Source organism: Neltuma alba, unplaced genomic scaffold, assembly GCF_004799145.2.
Source record: "Neltuma alba isolate B1F8T4 unplaced genomic scaffold, ASM479914v2 tig00010126_pilon, whole genome shotgun sequence".
NCBI lineage: Eukaryota > Viridiplantae > Streptophyta > Magnoliopsida > Fabales > Fabaceae > Neltuma > Neltuma alba.
This window is the reverse complement of record NW_021635077.1, coordinates 378,564-396,197: the sequence shown is the minus strand read 5'-3', so window position 1 is coordinate 396,197 and position 17,634 is coordinate 378,564. Positions and strand designations below refer to the sequence as shown.

At 36.6% G+C, this 17,634-nt stretch overlaps 3 protein-coding genes across 3 annotated transcripts; 2 read left to right on the top strand and 1 right to left on the bottom strand.

Annotated features, from left to right (window-relative positions):
- Window positions 1-84: 84 nt before the first annotated feature.
- LOC114754276 (glycine-rich RNA-binding protein 4, mitochondrial-like) lies at window positions 85-4,237 on the bottom strand. Its single transcript, XM_028943064.1, has 5 exons — window positions 3,973-4,237; window positions 2,779-2,847; window positions 2,587-2,690; window positions 1,864-2,024; window positions 85-486 (listed from the first exon to the last, which is right to left on the bottom strand). Exons 1-4 carry the CDS (start codon window positions 4,118-4,120, stop codon window positions 1,887-1,889), a joined length of 459 nt encoding a protein of 152 aa, XP_028798897.1. The 5' UTR covers window positions 4,121-4,237; the 3' UTR covers window positions 85-486; window positions 1,864-1,886.
- Window positions 4,238-5,036: 799 nt separating this feature from the next.
- LOC114754267 (uncharacterized) lies at window positions 5,037-5,810 on the top strand. Its single transcript, XM_028943052.1, has one exon. The coding sequence runs from the start codon at window positions 5,037-5,039 to the stop codon at window positions 5,808-5,810; it is 774 nt and encodes a 257-aa protein (XP_028798885.1).
- A 6,202-nt stretch (window positions 5,811-12,012) lies between these two features.
- Window positions 12,013-16,597, top strand: LOC114754274 (exosome complex component RRP43). Its single transcript, XM_028943063.1, has 9 exons — window positions 12,013-12,238; window positions 13,370-13,552; window positions 13,655-13,704; window positions 13,806-13,875; window positions 13,964-14,069; window positions 15,222-15,288; window positions 15,359-15,434; window positions 15,631-15,926; window positions 16,370-16,597. The coding sequence occupies exons 2-9, from the start codon at window positions 13,393-13,395 to the stop codon at window positions 16,451-16,453; spliced, it is 909 nt and encodes a 302-aa protein (XP_028798896.1). The 5' UTR covers window positions 12,013-12,238; window positions 13,370-13,392; the 3' UTR covers window positions 16,454-16,597.
- The last annotated feature ends 1,037 nt before the right edge of the window (window positions 16,598-17,634 follow it).

The following is a 17,634-nucleotide window of genomic DNA, read 5'->3' as shown; positions in this document are numbered from 1 at the left end:
ACTATTGTTTGGTTAGATCCTGTGATCTCTATCTCTAGTATGCCTAATGCAAGTGGCTCGTTCATGAAATATGCGTAACATTAGCAAAAATATGCCCATAAATTTATAGGACCATGCCATCCTCCATTTCCATTGATATCATTGATGTGTATCTAAAAGTACATAATTACTCACAAGAAGTTATAATTCTTACGTTTAATTTTCGTCTCAACTAGTTTGCATCCTTTCCTGGGGGAACTTGGGTACTTCCTCTGTTGTACTTAATGTCAAAGTTTTCCCAATCAAATACTGCCAAGTGTATTTTTTCTGACACATCATCACTCATTCAAATAACTCTGCCAAACCTTTCCATGACCCAGCATGTATTCCATATCTTTTCAGCCTCCCTGTCTGAGTGATTTCTTTTGCAAAGGAACACAGCTTGAAGTTGGACCCAACCGCAGTATCATACACCCTCAAGGAGCATACGAACAGGCCATAGTCTCCCTAGCACAGTTCACACCCAAACAAACACAAACATATATAGTAATCAATTTCGTTGAACCTCAGAAAGTTTAAATATACAAGATTCAGAATGATCGATCAGAATTCTAGTATAAATAAATAAACTAAGTGTGGCAAAACACCTTTCTGGAATCTTTTCCCCATTAGAATGAAATCCATATACAAGAAACTGAGGAGAATTTGAGAAGGTGACGATTTTCTCATGGACACAAGACTGCGGTGGAAGAGGAGAGGCATCAGAGAAGCGTAGCCTCTTGGAGAAGAAATGATAAAAGGGAGAGCCTCTCAGAGAGCAAGCAAAGTTGGGGCTTGCTTCAGATTACCGACGCAGGAGACAGTGAATAGAAAAGATATTTAAGGATATTGTAAAAACTTTGTATGTTATATGATGAATGAGCACGTGTCAATAAAATCCATATCGCATTGTATGAATGGGAACCTGAAATTAAGTAACTAAAATATATACTTCTCTCCTGTTTTTGGTATCCTTAAGTTAGATTATGTTCAGAATGCGGTGACAAATTTAAGTGTAGCGTTAGATGTTGCATTAGGAAGAGGGCATTATTATATCAGTAGAAGCTAAGTCTAATTAAAGTACACCTCATGATTAGTGTTTCCTATGTTTATTAATAGATGTTCAGAGCATATTCATGGGGAAGATGGAACCTGAGTAGTTCTGGCTTGGCTCTATAATCTGATATGTAAACACGAAGTTAAGCTTGGTAGAACCAATCCCAGCACAAAAATCAAGGCATATAAAACATCCTACATTTGTATTATCATTACTTAACACCAACTATAGTTTTCTATCACATATTTTCAATCAAAAGCACGAGTGAGGTTTTTCATTCATAAAGTCACTTCTATTTCATTTCACTCTATTTCGCATACTGAACGGGCTCATGGTTTACTGGCATTCGCTAGTTATGAGTGCCATTAGTAAGCTCTTGACTGTGAAGTATGCTATTTACACCTTTTTGTTTCTTCTTGTATAATCCATCTTAAAAATCACTTCACTCGATTGATTTTGTTTCCTAAAGAGCGTCAATGCAGGTGTGAAAAAAATGAACTGACGACAAATTAGATCAGAATCTGGTTCTCACTTTTTGAAGCCAATCAATATGTTAACTTCATAGCCCCAGCATTATTAATAGATTTGAGATTGCGTACGTGTTATTGAATAATCTATCAAGCACAAGGATATTTACCTATGAATATCAATGGTATCTAATGCATACAATAACCTTTTGAATCAAGACAGATCATTCTCGATTACATAAAAACAAGTTTTTAGAGTCACTACCTCTAAGTAGTTACTATAATCATAACAACTAATCAAGTAGTGGTTTCATAACTTACTCTTGCATCATTTCTATTTTTGATCAGTACCAGCAATCCACCACTTCCTCTTGATCTGGCTGATGCCACTTCTTAGGGGGCCCTGAGGTCTTTGGGTGGCCACGAAAAGCATCCTTCCCAGGTTTTGCAATTTCTACATATATTTTCCGACCATCAAATGCCTATAGAGATAAAGGCCAGAACATATGAGAGCTTGTTTGATTCCTTTTCCTCTGTTTCTTATTTTCACAATCAGTGAGAACAGAAAATGGGATTGATAGAGTTTTCAGCGCTTCATAAGATGACTTGGGCATTTTTATACAATATTACAAGAGAAGTGAAAATCAGAAAATTAAGTTAAAGGGAGCCATTATACATATTGGTGGGAGGAAGCAATAAAAGGCAAAAAAGAGAGTCATTTGAATTAGAAGAGCCTCTACTGTCTTGAAAAATAGACAACCCCTTTTCTTTCTCATGTTTTTTCTTCTTGTAGTAAGCATTGATTCTGCACAAGTCCCTTCCATTCACTGATTGGATATGCATAGCGAACCTCATTAGTCATTGCTTAAATAGAGTATTTCAGAGGTTCAAATCATCATGAAAAATTGGTGAAGTAAAATGGATTTTAAGAATTAAAAACAGGAAAAAAAAATAGTTAATTGACTATTCTTAAGAGACCATATGCATACCAAGTTTTCAAGATTTAATAAGATAAAAGAAGGAAGAATAGTAAGAAAATTGAACCTTTTGATCCATGTTTTCTAGTGCAAGCATTGCATCATCTTGACAAGTGTACTGAATAAAGGCATATCCCTTAGATTTTTCGGTGGTATCTTTAACAACTTTAACTGCCAAAAAAACGTAAATAGCATGACTCAAGAGATGCACGTTAAAAGTACTGGAAATTGGTAGTGTGGTATGAAAACTCAAGACTACCTTCAGCTATCTCACCAAAGTTTGAAAATTCCTTCTTGAGAATAGTCTCACCAGTAGAATATGGTAAATCTGGCACAAAAAATATATTAGTACGATTGTATGAACAGAATACTAATACTGAAGGACTATAGAAGAATGTCCGCCCAGTAATCCATCAGAAAAAGAGGCGGAAAATTAATAAAACTAATTTCTAATTTCAACATAATTGTATCCATTGATGTTTCAGGTGATGAATATATCTTGCAATGCAGCCAGAGAAGAGGTGGATATTTTAGTCAAAAACAATTTCTTGCACTAGATATGGTCGTTTATGAGGCAGTATGGTAAGGAAGAAGCAGATGCTTCCGGAAGGTCGATGTCAGCCAGCACATCAGTCAAATCCAGATTAAATCAGTAATTGAGAGAAAGAGGCTCATTTTTGTACGGAACAAAGTATAAATACATGGGATAACAACAGGTAGTTTATAATATCTTATTGCATTCTAGAAATCTATGGGTTCTCCTATATTTTTTCTTGGCCAAAATATATGCTGAAATATAAAAGGCACATAATAAAACCATATATTCATGCATCGTAATCCCCAAAAAAGAAAAAAATGGCAACCACCATTAAACATATGATCAAACAAAATAGAGTTCAAGTATATGTATTTATGTAGTTATTTCCAGTTAAAGCTGCGTATTCTTTCTTTGGACTGAGTGCAGGTTTCCAACATATTTGCGAATGAAGATACCGATTGCATATATCTATCTATGCTAATACCTCAAATCAGTCGACAACGATTTCAGAGACACTGTCAGCAATAAACCTCTGATTGATTGTTTGCTGCAACTCCAACATAGTTTAAGGTACACGTCCCTAAGAAAATCCCCATACAAGGTTTCAATTAGGTCAGCTCAGATCGACTTTTATCATTTTATTGATTACATCAATTTGGCTATTTCCTTGTTTAGTTCCCAAACAAAACCCTCCCACATTCAGCAGCCTATATACGCTACCAAAAAGAAAAAAAAATGTATACCCATAAACTTGACACACTCTATGAACGATTGAATAAAATAAAAAATCTCCGTTTTCAATCGTACAAACTGGCAAGTACTCAGTCAACATAGTTCCATGAAAGCTAAAGCAGAGATGGGCATAAATGAATTAGAAAAGAGGTAAGCATAATAAGATGAAGAAACATCGCATACTTTTAACCACAATTTTACTTGCGAGCGGATAGTCATTGAGCGATGCTCTGAGCTTCAGAGGAAAAGAATTGGTTGAACTGGATTCGGATGGTCTTATGGTGGCAAACCGGAAGGTGTAGACGGAGGGAAACGCGGTCGTGGCAAACATCGCGATTGGGTACTCAGAGAGTGAAGAGCATGGCGGAGCCTGAGCGTCTCACCGGTCACTGCGCAAGTTCGCGCAGCCGAAAACAGCAGGAACCACTTGGCCTCCCTCTAACTGACTTGGATTATCATCATCAAGAAGTTCGGTCTTAAGTACCGTTTTCCCCAATTTTCAATATTTATAATGGTTTTTATCTAAATTATAAAATCTCATTTATAAACTATAAATAAGGTCTTATAAATAGAATAAGAAGCAATAATTTTTTTTGCCAATGATATTAATAATTCTAATTGTCAAAACTTATTAAAAACTCCCAATTTTTTTGCCAACAATATTAATAATTCTAAATGAATCACACATCTAATTCTATTTAAAAGTGCAAGAAAAATATCAAATTTTATTAATTTTATAATACTACCTCCGGTCCTTAATATAAGAGCCAGTTTGAATTTCAATTTGGTTCTAAATATAAGACCATAATCCATTTTATTTCTTATACTTATCTATTTTTTTCAAAGTAATTCATGTAGTAATTGTACATGTTAAATATTTCATCAAATGACATTTGGTTAGTAAAAATATTTTACAAAAAATAATATCTATTTATTATAAATAACTAATTTAACTAATTTTTTAATTTAATTAAATTAATCAACTAGTATTTATATAAAGCATTGGATGTGATAAAATTTAAGAACTTTACGAGCGGCGTTTCTACTTGAAAAAATTACTGATGACATATACAGCAGACATTAACTTTGATTCAATATAGATGGAGGGCGCGGGTGCGAATGGAGAGAGTACGGCTGTGTCGTCCCGGGAAGAAACTGATACCCTGGAATGAAGCCAAAAGAAGGTTCGAATAAGGGAAGCGACTATTGGCAACGATGGTGGTGCTATTCCCCATGAGGAAGACTAGATGACGGATGATGTGGACTCTGGAATGCCGGAACAGCCAAAGAAGACGTACTCGCAGGCCTACGCAGCTGATTGGGTTTCTATAAGGGATGAGGAAGAAGAGTTCGGTTGGTGGCTTGGGGAAGGTTGGAAGAACAAACTACAAGTAGAACAAACACCTAGAGGCCCGAACATCATTGTACTGCCTGAGTTTCAAAGGAAGCTTGAGAAAAAATGGAGACTCACGTTGATTGTTAGACTATTGGGTCAAATGGTCAGAGAGGATTATCTGGGTCAAAAACTAAAGAAGCTTTGGGCAAGCAAAGGTAGTGTGGAAATGTTAGAGTTTGGATCGGGATATTTTATTGTCAACTTTACGCATGAAGATGACTATGAATATGCATTAACGGAAGGCACGTGGCTCATCTTGGACCACTACCTTATGGTTCAACCAGGAAAGCTGGACTTTGATCCAAATAAGGAAGAAGTATCAAGGATCGCAGCATGGGTGAGGATACCAAAGTTCCCTATGGATTATTATGACCAAGGGATCTTATTCGTGGTGGGTAGTCAGATTAGGAGAGTGCTTAGAGTAGATACGAACACGTTACATTGGTCAAAAGCACGCTTCACTCGACTTTGTGTAGAACTCGACTTGAGAAGCCCTCTGGTACTAGTGATCTTGATTAATGGTAAGGAGAAGAAAGTTGTCTATGAAGGCTTGCACCTTATATGCTTTAAATGTGGGAAGTATGGCTATGATCTGGACCATTGTCCTTCCAACACTATGAACTAGCAACCATCACCGATAGCAATTCCAGCAACGTCAGAACAGGGAGAAGATTCGATGTACAGGGGGTGGATGGTCTGACCTTCGAGGTGCAATAACCATAGAATATTTAGGGCACCAAATCAGGGGAGAGCTGAGAAGCCAGAAATTAATGATTCCAAGAATAAGGGCGTTAAGGGGTCACGATTTTTAGCTTTAACGGTTGAAGATTCTGGTAAGCTAGTAGGAAGAAATCAGGTAGTTAATAAGGAAATGATAGTACAGAATATTCCTTCGGAGTCTAATAACCGAACTAAAGGAGGAAAAGCACGTGGGCAGGTTGGTGACAACAAGAGTGGTCTGCGTATCTGATCAGATTGTAGAGAGAGAGAAGTGGGTCGTGGGATAGGGGAAGTAAGCCCAATGGAGGAGTAGACAAGGATTAGGAACCAAAGGGGCCTGGATAAGCGCCAGTCAATTAGTGGGCTTGGGCAACCAAACGAGGAGATGGACTTTGTAGTTGAATCCCTACCACCACTGCAATTGTGACAAAGCCTACGGAAGTGTTGCATGGCCACAATCCAGCAACAACGTCTGTGAACCCGAGAACTGGCGACCTATTGGATCCTGAACCAGGAATAGAACCAGGCTTCCTTATTCCCTCGAACCCTTTGTCAGAGGGCATGACAGATACGATTGATAAACATGAGGTGAGGGCTAGTTCCACCATGACTTGTTGAGTGGTCCCCATGATGTCTGTGCTCCCATCTTCCCCTATACTGGTTTTATGGATAGTAAAATCATGATATGGAACTCACGTGGTGTAGGAAGTCGAGCCTTTAATCAGCTTTTGTGTGACCTTCACAAATGACACGAGGTGACCTTTCTTGCTCTTTTGGAGCCCCGGCAACAGTCTACAAAAGCTCAGGATATAGCACGCTGTCTTCAATGGAGAAATTTGGATATGGTGGAAGCTAGGGGGTTCAGTGGTGGTATATAGTTGTTTTGGCAGGACACCTTCGACTTTAGCATTGAACACAAAAATGATTACCTTATTCATGGTATCTTGAACAAAGGCAGAAGGGACAAATGGGCCTTAACCATTATATATGGCGACCCAACCTTTAGCAAGCGACGATATCTATGGTAAGAACTAACCGGTTTGTGCAACTCCATAGTTGGAAGATGGGTGGTAGCGAGAGACTTCAATGCCACTCTTCTACATGGGGACTGGTTTTCATATTCACAACATAGCAGAGGCCTGGAGCCTGCATTTCGAAGATGGGTTGCAGATGGTGACATGATGGATATTGGATTTAGTGGACTAAAGTTTACTTGGCATAGGGGATCCACCTTTAATCGCATTAACCGAGTTCTAGTTAACAGTAGATGGCACCAAGCTTATCTAAATGCTTCTGTTTTGCACTAACCGATGTATAAGTCAGATTACTACCCTATTATCTTTACATCTGGAGTTGAGGACGAAAAACCCCAACAGACCATTTTGATTCTTTACACCTTGGGTTATGCATGAAAACTTTGCTCACTTCGTGAAGAATAACTAGCAACATCAAGGAGACTGGAACAACAGTATATCAGAATCCATAGGGAAACTCCGTCAATGGAACCATGATGTTTTCAGAAATATAAACCGGAAAAAGGCACACTTGCATAGAAGACTAGAGGGGCTTGACAGGAAAATAAACAAGGAGGGGAGCTCTGTTGCGCTAGAGGAAATTCGTAAAGAGGTGTGAGTGCAACTTGAAGAGGTTCTAGCTCAAGAAGAAGTTATATGGCTCCAAAAATCACAATGTAATTGGTATCACCATGGAGACCGCAATACTCGTTATTTTCATATGGTGGCAAGTTTTCAACGCAAAAGAAATAAAATTGAAGCTCTCAAGTTAGAATCTGGTGAGTGATCGTATGATCCAAAGGCTATTATGAATACAGGCACCAATTTCTTTGAGACTCTCTTTACAAAAGAGGACAGATCCCAACAACTGTTAATTTTTGAGGTGGGATTCCCGACTATGGAGGCTGAAGACTTACATCGCCTAGGAGGAATGTTACAAATGATGAGATCAAAGGTGCTTTGTTTGATATGAGCCCACTTAAAGCCCCAGGACCGGATGGCTTTAACCCACTGTTCTACTAAAGTCAATGGGACACAGTAGGAAGCAAAGTAATGAATCGAGTATATGAAGTCTTCCAAGATCCTTCAACTATCAAGTCCATTAATGACACACAGATAGTTCTAATTCCAAAAGTTGACTAACCCCAAACCATTCTAGACTTCCGGCCAATCAGTCTACGTAATGTTATCTACAAGATTGTGATGAAGATAATTATGAATAGACTCAAAGATCTCACGCCAAAAATTATTGTGCCAAATCAGTGCAACTTTGTGAAGGGTAGATACCGATAACATTATCCTTGCCTAGGAAATAATCCATAGTATGAAAACTAGCAAATATTTGAAAGGTCTTATGGCCATCAAGATTAATCAAGGAAAAGCTTACGACAAAGTCCAATGGAGCTGTATCTTTGACTATTTAAAAGAACTTCAATTCCCGCAAATCATAAGAGAGGTTATCGAGGCTTGTGTTTCGAGCCCGTCCATGAGATTAATTTGGAATGGAGAAAGAGCCAATGAATTCTCACCTATCCGTGGTGTCCGACAAGGGGATCCCCTCTCCCCTTACCTTTTTATTCTTGCTATAGAGAAATTGGGACATCTTATTTAGAGTTAGTGCAGTAGACCAAATGGAATGGCGTCCCTTTAAACTTCAAAAAAGAGGTACTCCTATTTCTCACATACTTTTTGTTGATGATATTCTTTTATTTGCTGAGGCAGACATGGAGCAGACAGGCCTTATAAAGGCTATTCTTGATGACTTTAATTTTTTCTCGGGGCAAAAAGTCAATCCTCAAAAAACAAGGATTTACTTCGCCAAGAGGGTTGGTCATGTTAGAAGCAAAGAAGTGAGTGATTTTCTAGGTTTCCAGCCTACCTCTAATCTGGGACGATACCTGGGCATATCTTTGTTTCATGAGAGAGTCTCGAAGAGTAACTTTCAGTTCATCTTAGACAAGATGGAGTCCTGTCTATTTGGTTGGAAAGCTAACTCTCTCTCACTTGCGGTTAGACATATGTTAGTTTCAACTGTGGTGTTTAGTATTCCGACTTATGCCATGCAAACCACCCCCTCCCTATTACTACTTGTGAGGAAATTGATAAAAAAATGTAGAACTTTCCTCTGGGGAAATGTTGGGCCTAGTAGACGACCTCACTTGCTATCCTGGGAGAAGTTGTGCCGTAGTAAAATTGAGGGTGGTTTGGGTCTTTGGTCTGCAAGAAATCAAAACCAAGCTTACATGGTTAAGCTTGGATGGGGACTTATTAAAAGGCGTGACGCTATGGGTTAGATTCCTACGGGAGAAATATAAATGTGGTCATGACGTTATACCCACGGTGGAAAAAAGAAATAGCAACTCGAGAACTTGGGTTGGCATTTGTTCAAATTGGAAGCACATGAAGAATGGTGTGGGACTCAAGTTAGGTTCTGGTCACTTAGCCAACTTCTGGACTGATCGGTGGCTCCTACAGGGTGACAAACTAGAAGATCACGCTTGCTGTGTAATACCCAAAGAAGTTAGGTAATAGAAAGTTGCTGATGTGGTTTTTGTTTCTGGAGGATGGGACTAGTCAAAACTAGAGACATACCTTCCCGAAGCAACACGAGGGATTATTGCAGGAACTAATGTACCTATACTGTCCATGTGTGATATTCCTATATGGAGACCTTCATCGGATGGTTCTTTTAACTTGAAATTTGCTTATCATCTTCTAAAAGGGAATGGGCAAGGTGGTTCACAACCAATTTGGTGCCATCTATGGAAACTCAGAGTGCCCCAACGTTGTTGCTCTTTTCTTTGGTTAGGAGCTCACGATCGCCTACTAACAAATATATCCTGTATGAGGAAGGGTCTGCATGACTCAGGCACCTGTGAACTTTGTGGTTTAGGCTTAGAGACATCAGTCCATGCTCTCCGAGACTGTGCAAAGGCCAAAAAGGTGTGGGAGCTTTGTATTCCCCAAAAGTGGTCTACTCGTTTTTTTACGCTCACGATGTGAAGGAATAGATTAAGACAAATATTGCCATAGCTGTAAGGTTGGAAGACTTTGAGTGGAGACAGTGGTTCGCAGTCATCTGTCGGAATATATGGCTAGACAGAAATAACAAAATATTTCAGGGCATTGCATAGGACCCCCAGGTAATTCTGGCGCGATCACGTGCGTATCTTGCTTGGAGTCATCCCGCCCTACGACCTTCAAGCCCAGTGCCTTCGATGTGTTGGGAGCCACCGGAAGAAGAGAGGGTAAAATTCAATGTTGACGGCTTCTTTGATGGCTGGTCAAACTCTCGGGGGTGTGGCGGTCTCTTGAGAAATCATGATGGTGAGGTTTTTTGTGGCTTCATGTACAAAGTACCTCTCGAATCCAGTCTCTCAACTGAGACCTGGAGCATCCTTTGGGCCTTAAAGGTTGCTTGGGACCACGGTTTCAGGGAACTGGATGTAGAAGGTGATTGTGTTGAAGCAGTGAATGCAGTGATATTGGGCGTTGCGGAGGAACATCCTGACTTCAATATTGTGCTCAAAATTCAGACGGTGCTCAAACGTGAGTGGACGGTTGAGCTTTCTATTTGTGAGAGAGGGAACTTTGCTGCAGATGCCTTAGTAAAGTATGCCTGTTCGATGGACTCAACGCTGGAAATCTTCAGTGGCCTCCCTAAGCAACTGCACTACGTAGTTCATGGAAATAGTGGCTGTGGCTCGCACGGAGCTAGAACCTGTTTAGGTAGCTAGTTTTGTTTTTACCTGTCCTTATCAAAAAAAAAAAAATTTAAGAACTTTTTAATTTTATCTTTACTTAATATATATTATATCGCATAAAAACAGAATTAATATACTAATAAAAAAGTGAAATTGTATATTCATAGACAATATTTTTTTCTCCTAAAACAAGGAGAGTAATATTTATAATTTATAAATAGTACTAGGATCACTTTTTGTGAATTACTAGCATAACATTTATAAATAAATGGTAAAATTTTGGTTTTATTTAAAATATTAGCTTTTATAATTTAATAAATATCTAGACTATTTTATTTTTTAAGAACCAAAATTTATAATTTAAAATTTGGGATAATTAATCTCCGGATCCTTATAGTTTTATTTGATTTATAATCAGGTCCTTATAAAATTTTTTTCTTAGATTTTTTTACTTTCAGGTGTTCTTAATTAGGTCCTTCTATTTTTTTTTATCGGGTCCTTATAATTTCACTTATATTTTAATTAGATCCTTTGTAGTTTTAAAACTTTTTTATTAAATTTATTCTTTAAGATTAATTTCATTTTTAAATTAATAATTATATGATTTGACAAAATAATTAATATAATCAATTGGTAATTAATAATTAATCAAAATAATCAATTATACTAAACTATAAATTATTTACAATTATATTCTATTTTTATAAAACTTTATTATTATAATTTGAATTTTATAATTATAAAAATTAGAATTGAAAAATAAATAATATATATATTTAACTAAAAATTTAAATAGAAGATTATTATAATAATATATTATTTATAGAATAAAGAATAAAAACTATAAGGATATAATTAAAAATAAGGTAAAACAATAAAAACCTGATAAAAAAATTATAAGGACATGGTTAAAAACATGTAAAATTATAAGGACCTATTAAAAAGAAAAAAATTATAAGGACTTGATTAAAAATTAGTTGAAACTATAAGAACTTACGTATTAATTATCTCTTAAAACTTTAACAACTAAAATAAAAGACAATACTACCTTCAATTCTTAATATAAAATCTTGTTTGATTTTTATTTTGATCCTAAATATAAGACCTTAATCTTCTTTATTTTCTATATTTATTTATTTTTCTAAGATAGTTTTTCTAATAGTGATAGTTTTAGCCAATAAACTTAATTAATAATAATATTTTATAAAAAATAATATTTATTTATTATAAATAATTAAATTTATTTATTTTTTTAATCTACTCAGAATTACACGAGGTAGAAGGAGAAAAAGGTTATACTGGTATTAACTAGTTCAAAAAGAAACCGCCTGGCGTTTACGAATAACATATTTCCAATTTCTTTACAGCGGCGTAGATAACTGATCGCATTTTGACGACCCACCTCCCTTTTAACCTACCAGCCTCCCTCGAGCTCGACCCTTCTGGCCTCCTCCACCTTCTCTGCCTCTCTCCCTCTTGGTCTCCAACTCCTCGCGTCACGACCTCACCTCACTTGACCTCACTCACCCGACACTGCTGCCTCTGCCTCTCGTCACCGTTGGTGTCTGTGTCTGCATCTCTGTCTCTCGTTGTTCACTTTCGCTGTCCTTCTACCGGTTGGTTCACTGACGCAATTTTTGTTTTTTTGTTTTTGTATTTTTAATTGAAAGGAATGCTATTCGGAGCCTCTTAAATATTATGACCGTGTAATTGAAATGGTTGGCTTTGAATAATTTTGGTCTACTTATATGTTCAAGCAATTGTTGCTGCGATATTGACAGTAATACATGGTGATAATCTTGTGAATGGCGTGCTTATGCTCATACTGGTGCTGATGTTAAAGAACTCTTAGTTTTGTTAGTTTCCCGATTTAGTGCGTTGTTCTTATGACAGTGCAATTTGTTATGGTAGAATTGGGAATGCTTAAATTCAGGTTAGTTTATTTGTGAATAGAGGACCAGTTAGTGGTACATTGATAAAAATATGTGAAGTAATTTGCTCAACTCCAGTCCCTGGAAAACATGGACTTTAATCTTGCTGGCATTTTTGTCTTCTGTAAACAATCATGTTGATATTCTTGCAGTAATGCAATTTTTTTTTTTTTTTGGCTCCAACTGCCAAGTTTTTCTTCACCGGTTTGTATTAACTATTAAGGTCTTGACGTCTATATTAGCAATTGTAATTGCTACATTGTTGTTTGGCATTGTGTAGCCTGCTTCTCTAAGATTTCCAGTTTTGCTGGAAAGGAGGGCATTTATATTCATTTGCTTGGGGAGCTTTTTGGGAATTGTAATCAGGGGATTTTCAAGCTTATGCTCTTAAATATATGTGAATCACATCAGTCAAGCATTTGGAAACATGATTTATATTTTGTCAATAAATTTATCTTTGGATTGAATTTGTATATGTTAATATGAAGTTGCGTGTATTCCTCTTTGATTGCCACTTCCCTTATCAACTTGGCAATGGTTTGTATTCTATATTGATCTTCCTGCTTTAGGAACCAGAATACAGATCAGCACAGGTTTGAATATTCTTGATTTGATATGCTTCATGAGTTAAGTTGCATAATCAAATGTTAATGATTGGGTTTGGTTGGTTCAGTGAGATTCAGACCTAGATCAAATCCATTATAATCCCTAGTTTATTTCACTATTTTCATACCACTTTCAGTTGCACTTTTCAGTTTATCTATGGACTATGGTTTTTTTTTTTTTTTAATTCGCTTTTGGTTTTCTGTTAACTAGTAACTTTTAATACCAAAAAGAACATGGTTTTGCCAAATGCGTCCGAAGACTTGTCAACAGAAATGGAGGTCGATGCATTCAGACGCCTCTTTCCATTACGGTATTATGAGCGTCATCTTGTTGAATCTATCCGGCCTGATGGCAGAGCACTTGGAAGGGCTAGAGATACAACTATAGCTCTTGGTTAGCTGCTTCCTTCGTTTACTCACGATCTGCAAAATCTTAGTCTTTTGTTTGGTGCTTACTTCATGTTTTTAACAAAGCTGAGGCTGTTAACTTCATCAGGGGCTGTTGCATCTGCTAATGGATCAGCCCTTGTTAAGATCGGGTCAACTGTTAGTCACTCTGTCTCTATTGCTTTCAATGTCTTTGTATATTGAGGTTATCATTTTTATGGTTGAATGTGCTTTAATCACATAATTCATTCGTTACACAGACTATGTTGGCTGCTATTAAAATGGAAGTTATGACTCCCACCTTGGAGTCACCAGATGAGGGCTGTATAGGTAGGCTGTCATTTGCTGGCGCTGCACAGCTTGAAAATTTTTTGCCCTGTTCTCATTGACTTATGTGTGCCAATTTCTGTCATTTCAGCCATTGATTTCCACATGCCTCCAATTTGTTCCCCTATAGTTAGGCCAGGCAGGCCAGCTGAGGTAGCACCAGTTGTGTCAAAGCAGTTGTCTGACACTATTTCAAGGCAAGTCTTCTCATTTTGAAAGTGCTCTAGGCTTGTTTGTAATTATGGTCTGTCACTTTGTTGTGTTTGGTTAATTTGGATTCTGCAGGAGTTTACCAGTTACAAAGTCTATCTTTCCCTCCTTTTTTGTGTCTAAAATAACAAGAAAATATGAGGAAAACTTTTCTACTTAAAGAAAAGCTTTTTCCACAGTTGTAACCATATCTTGACCACTCTTTTATGCATTGTGTACTTGTTGCAAATATTTTCCCACTGATATTGATAGTGGTTTTGTCTGCCCTTTGGTACATCCTTTGATATATTTTGTTTTTGGTGAAAAATGTATGATTAATTTTAATTATTATCGCTTGCATGAATAACTTATGTGAGAGTCTTCTGTTTTAATTAGTTACTGAGACAGGCAATAAACAAATATTAACATATTATTGTCAATAAATTAATACAATCTGTGTTATGTGCTGGTATGTGAGAAACTCGCAACTTAATTATAAGAGTGCTATACCTGCTTTAATAAAGTTGTGAAGTTTTGATGTTCTCTATTAGAGTCTATGGTCTTTACCTTGATTGACAATGGATGGAATGAAGAAGCAGGCTTAATTTCTAGATGTTTTGGATCTTTTCTGTTCATGTTTCAGATGCCAATGCATCTCTGGGTCGCATATAATTTGATCTTTCCTAATTATATCCTCTTTCAATAATTTTTTAATGATTCCCACATGACGCATGTTCTCATACATTGATCTTGAAACTTACTAATTATTTTTTCAGTACTAATTGTTTGGAGAACAGGAGCACAAATGTATATAGGATTGCATCAGGATTTCACAATCTTGTCATAACTGATTCAATCTGTCAGCTATGTTGTACCATCTATACGTTGGTCTGTTGTGCTAGCCTTGTAATTCTTAAATGCATCAAATTTCTTTTCTCAAGTCAATGTATAGACTATAGAGATTTCTTGTCCCATCTAGGTCTATCCCACTGCCATCCCCAGCATGATTGCGTTTTTTTAAATCTTATTGTGTTGGTCTTTTGTTATTTTGTTTGGGATCGATGACAATATTTATTAATTTAGGCCATTCTTCTTATCTGACAAATTGGATTCCTGTTAAAATCGCCTCATTTGTTCTCATCAACATTTTATTTTTGTAGCTCTGGAATGGTTGATCTGAAAGAATTGTCCTTAGTCGGTGGAAAAGCTGCATGGATGGCATACTTGGTAAGCCCTTGATATTTATTGTTTGGATGACCATGGTTGAGTGACAAAGGTAGCCATCTTTATCATACAGGATGTTTACTGTTTGGATGCTGATGGTGCTGTTTTTGATGCTGCTCTACTTTCAGCAACTGCTGCCTTTTCTCATTGTAAGCGTTGTAACTTCTTTGTTATTCAGTCATGTTGTAAGTCTTTCAGAAGTTAGACCACACTGTGTCTTTTCTACTTTGTTCCTGCAGAATTCTTGTATTACTGTGGGCATTCGTACAGTAAACTGCCAATTAAATATACTTGTATTATTAGCTTAGCTGTGATGTATCTTATACATGTTTCCGTGGCTGGCAGTGCAAATTCCTGCTGTTACCATGAATGATGATGGCAAAATAGTGCTGATGTCTGAGGAAGGAGGAGAAAAGTTGGAACAAGAGCCAATGAATAAGGAAAAGAGGAAGCTTACATTAAGAAGCATTCCATTCTCATTAACATGCATACTTTACAAGAACTACATCTTGGCAGACCCTACTGCAGAAGAAGAATCCATCATGGAAACTCAGGTGACCATAGTTTTGGATTCATCAAGTCAACTTATATCTCTTTACAAGCCTGGTGGATCAGTTCTTGCTTATACGCCAGCTATTCAGGTTTGTTTGCCCTTTGTTTCAAGAAACTAAAATTTCATATGGCATTGATGAACCAATGTTATGTGAACCGCCCATTATGTTTTGGATGTCACCAATAACAAGCTGTCATCCTATGGAAGTTAATCATATCTAAGAGCATGGAGTATTTTGCATTGTGAACACTGCTAATTGCATCTTCTTTTGTCCTTAAGATTGGAATATGACAAAGAAGATCTGAAGTTGTCGAAAGTTATATAGCGCCACAACTAATCACCAAAAGTAATTAGCCTTTAGAATTAATTGATATAAAAGATTTCTGATATAATGTAAGTGTATAGTTTCCTTTACAAGTCATCATAGATGTTCATTTAGGCCATTAAATTGTAAGTACCCATTAAATATATGATACTTGATAAATTTGTAGGCATAGGAGTTAATGGTGATTGTTATTGGTGTGGTTTCAGGATTGTGTGGCATTGACCAGGCAACGAGTAAAGGAGCTACAGAGTATTTTAGATGAAGCAAATTCTGCTATGGAGGTTGAGTAGACTGACGCTAGCATCTTGTTTGTTTTTATTTTATTTTTTTTAATTTTTGTTTATTCTTTGTACATTGTACATGGTTTTAATGGAAATATTTTTTATTCTCTGATTTCAACTTTTTAATTAATCAATTCTGTTGCCCACGTAAAATGCTTGTCAAAGTTTTGGTGTTCTTGTGTGGTTTAACTTATATGCTGCTTCATAGTTTTGTGGGATTTTACTCTTGTAAGATGTCCTGAAAAGAGGAATCAACTGTTCCTTGACGCTTGATGCAGTGTTTAGTGTTTTTTTTTTTTTTTGGGCCATTTAGTTTATGCAGAAGGGATTTGAGGAAAGAGGAAATAAAAGGGAAAATTGCTGTGTAATCCCGTATAAGCAATCTAATTAATAAAAAGTCTCAAGTTGTAAATATACTGTGTTATGTTATCATTTGGGAAAATTGGGGATAAATCCCCATTTGACAAGTTATTCGTAGAATGGGACTTGAATTTTTGTAGAAGTGTGAGGTCCCTAGGTGGCAATAAGTTTAAGGGGTAAAAAAACCAAATTACCCTTAATGCTTAATAGATGAGAAAGAGGGAAAATCAGAAAGAAAAAAAACGTATCCCATGTAAAAGTTTTCTCCTCCCCACGTCCTCCTCTGCATCCACAATCGTTGAGGGTTCTACTGGAGCACTAGTCCGTTGGTGAAGGCTAAGAAGGTAACTTGTGTCAATACCTTCTACGGATTTCAGTGTTTGGTGGAGGTGATTATAGTAATATTCATTATTGACTTAGCTTTCTTTGTTGCTTTGTATGTGGGTAAAAAACTCTTTAATACACTTCTGGCTTCAGTAGCTTTTCCTCCTCCTTCCATTATCCTCCTATTGATTATATAGTCATCGTTATTGTATAAGCAGATGCACTTTATGATATTGACATAATGTACTTTGTGAAACTGTGAAGGAAAATGTCATCTTCAAATATGTTGTTTAATTTGAAAGCTTTTATCGTAATATAGTTTTAGGACAGTAGATTTTGAAGGGGCATCAAGAATTGGGCTTTGGTTTAATTTTTTGAAAGAATAAGCTTTTATCTTACCTTGGTTTGGCATTATACCAACGTGTTTGAAAATTGAGTGAACTCATTGATCCTAGCTATACTGAGTGTTTACTAGTAAAGGATATTGTAAACTTCGGTTTATTTAA

Excerpts from the sequence above, each read along its gene's own strand:
- LOC114754267 (XM_028943052.1), top strand. The coding sequence starts at position 5,037 with ATGACGGATGATGTGGACTCTGGAATGCCGGAACAGCCAAAGAAGACG.
- LOC114754274 (XM_028943063.1), top strand. The coding sequence starts at position 13,393 with ATGGTTTTGCCAAATGCGTCCGAAGACTTGTCAACAGAAATGGAGGTC. Across the intron at positions 13,876-13,963 it reads ACCAGATGAGGGCTGTATAG|CCATTGATTTCCACATGCCT; the intron begins GTAGGCTGTCAT and ends CTGTCATTTCAG. Across the intron at positions 14,070-15,221 it reads TTGTCTGACACTATTTCAAG|CTCTGGAATGGTTGATCTGA; the intron begins GCAAGTCTTCTC and ends TTATTTTTGTAG.
- LOC114754276 (XM_028943064.1), bottom strand. The coding sequence starts at position 4,120 with ATGTTTGCCACGACCGCGTTTCCCTCCGTCTACACCTTCCGGTTTGCC. Across the intron at positions 2,691-2,778 it reads CTTTGGTGAGATAGCTGAAG|TTAAAGTTGTTAAAGATACC; the intron begins GTAGTCTTGAGT and ends TTTTTTTGGCAG. Across the intron at positions 2,025-2,586 it reads TAGAAAACATGGATCAAAAG|GCATTTGATGGTCGGAAAAT; the intron begins GTTCAATTTTCT and ends TTATCTCTATAG.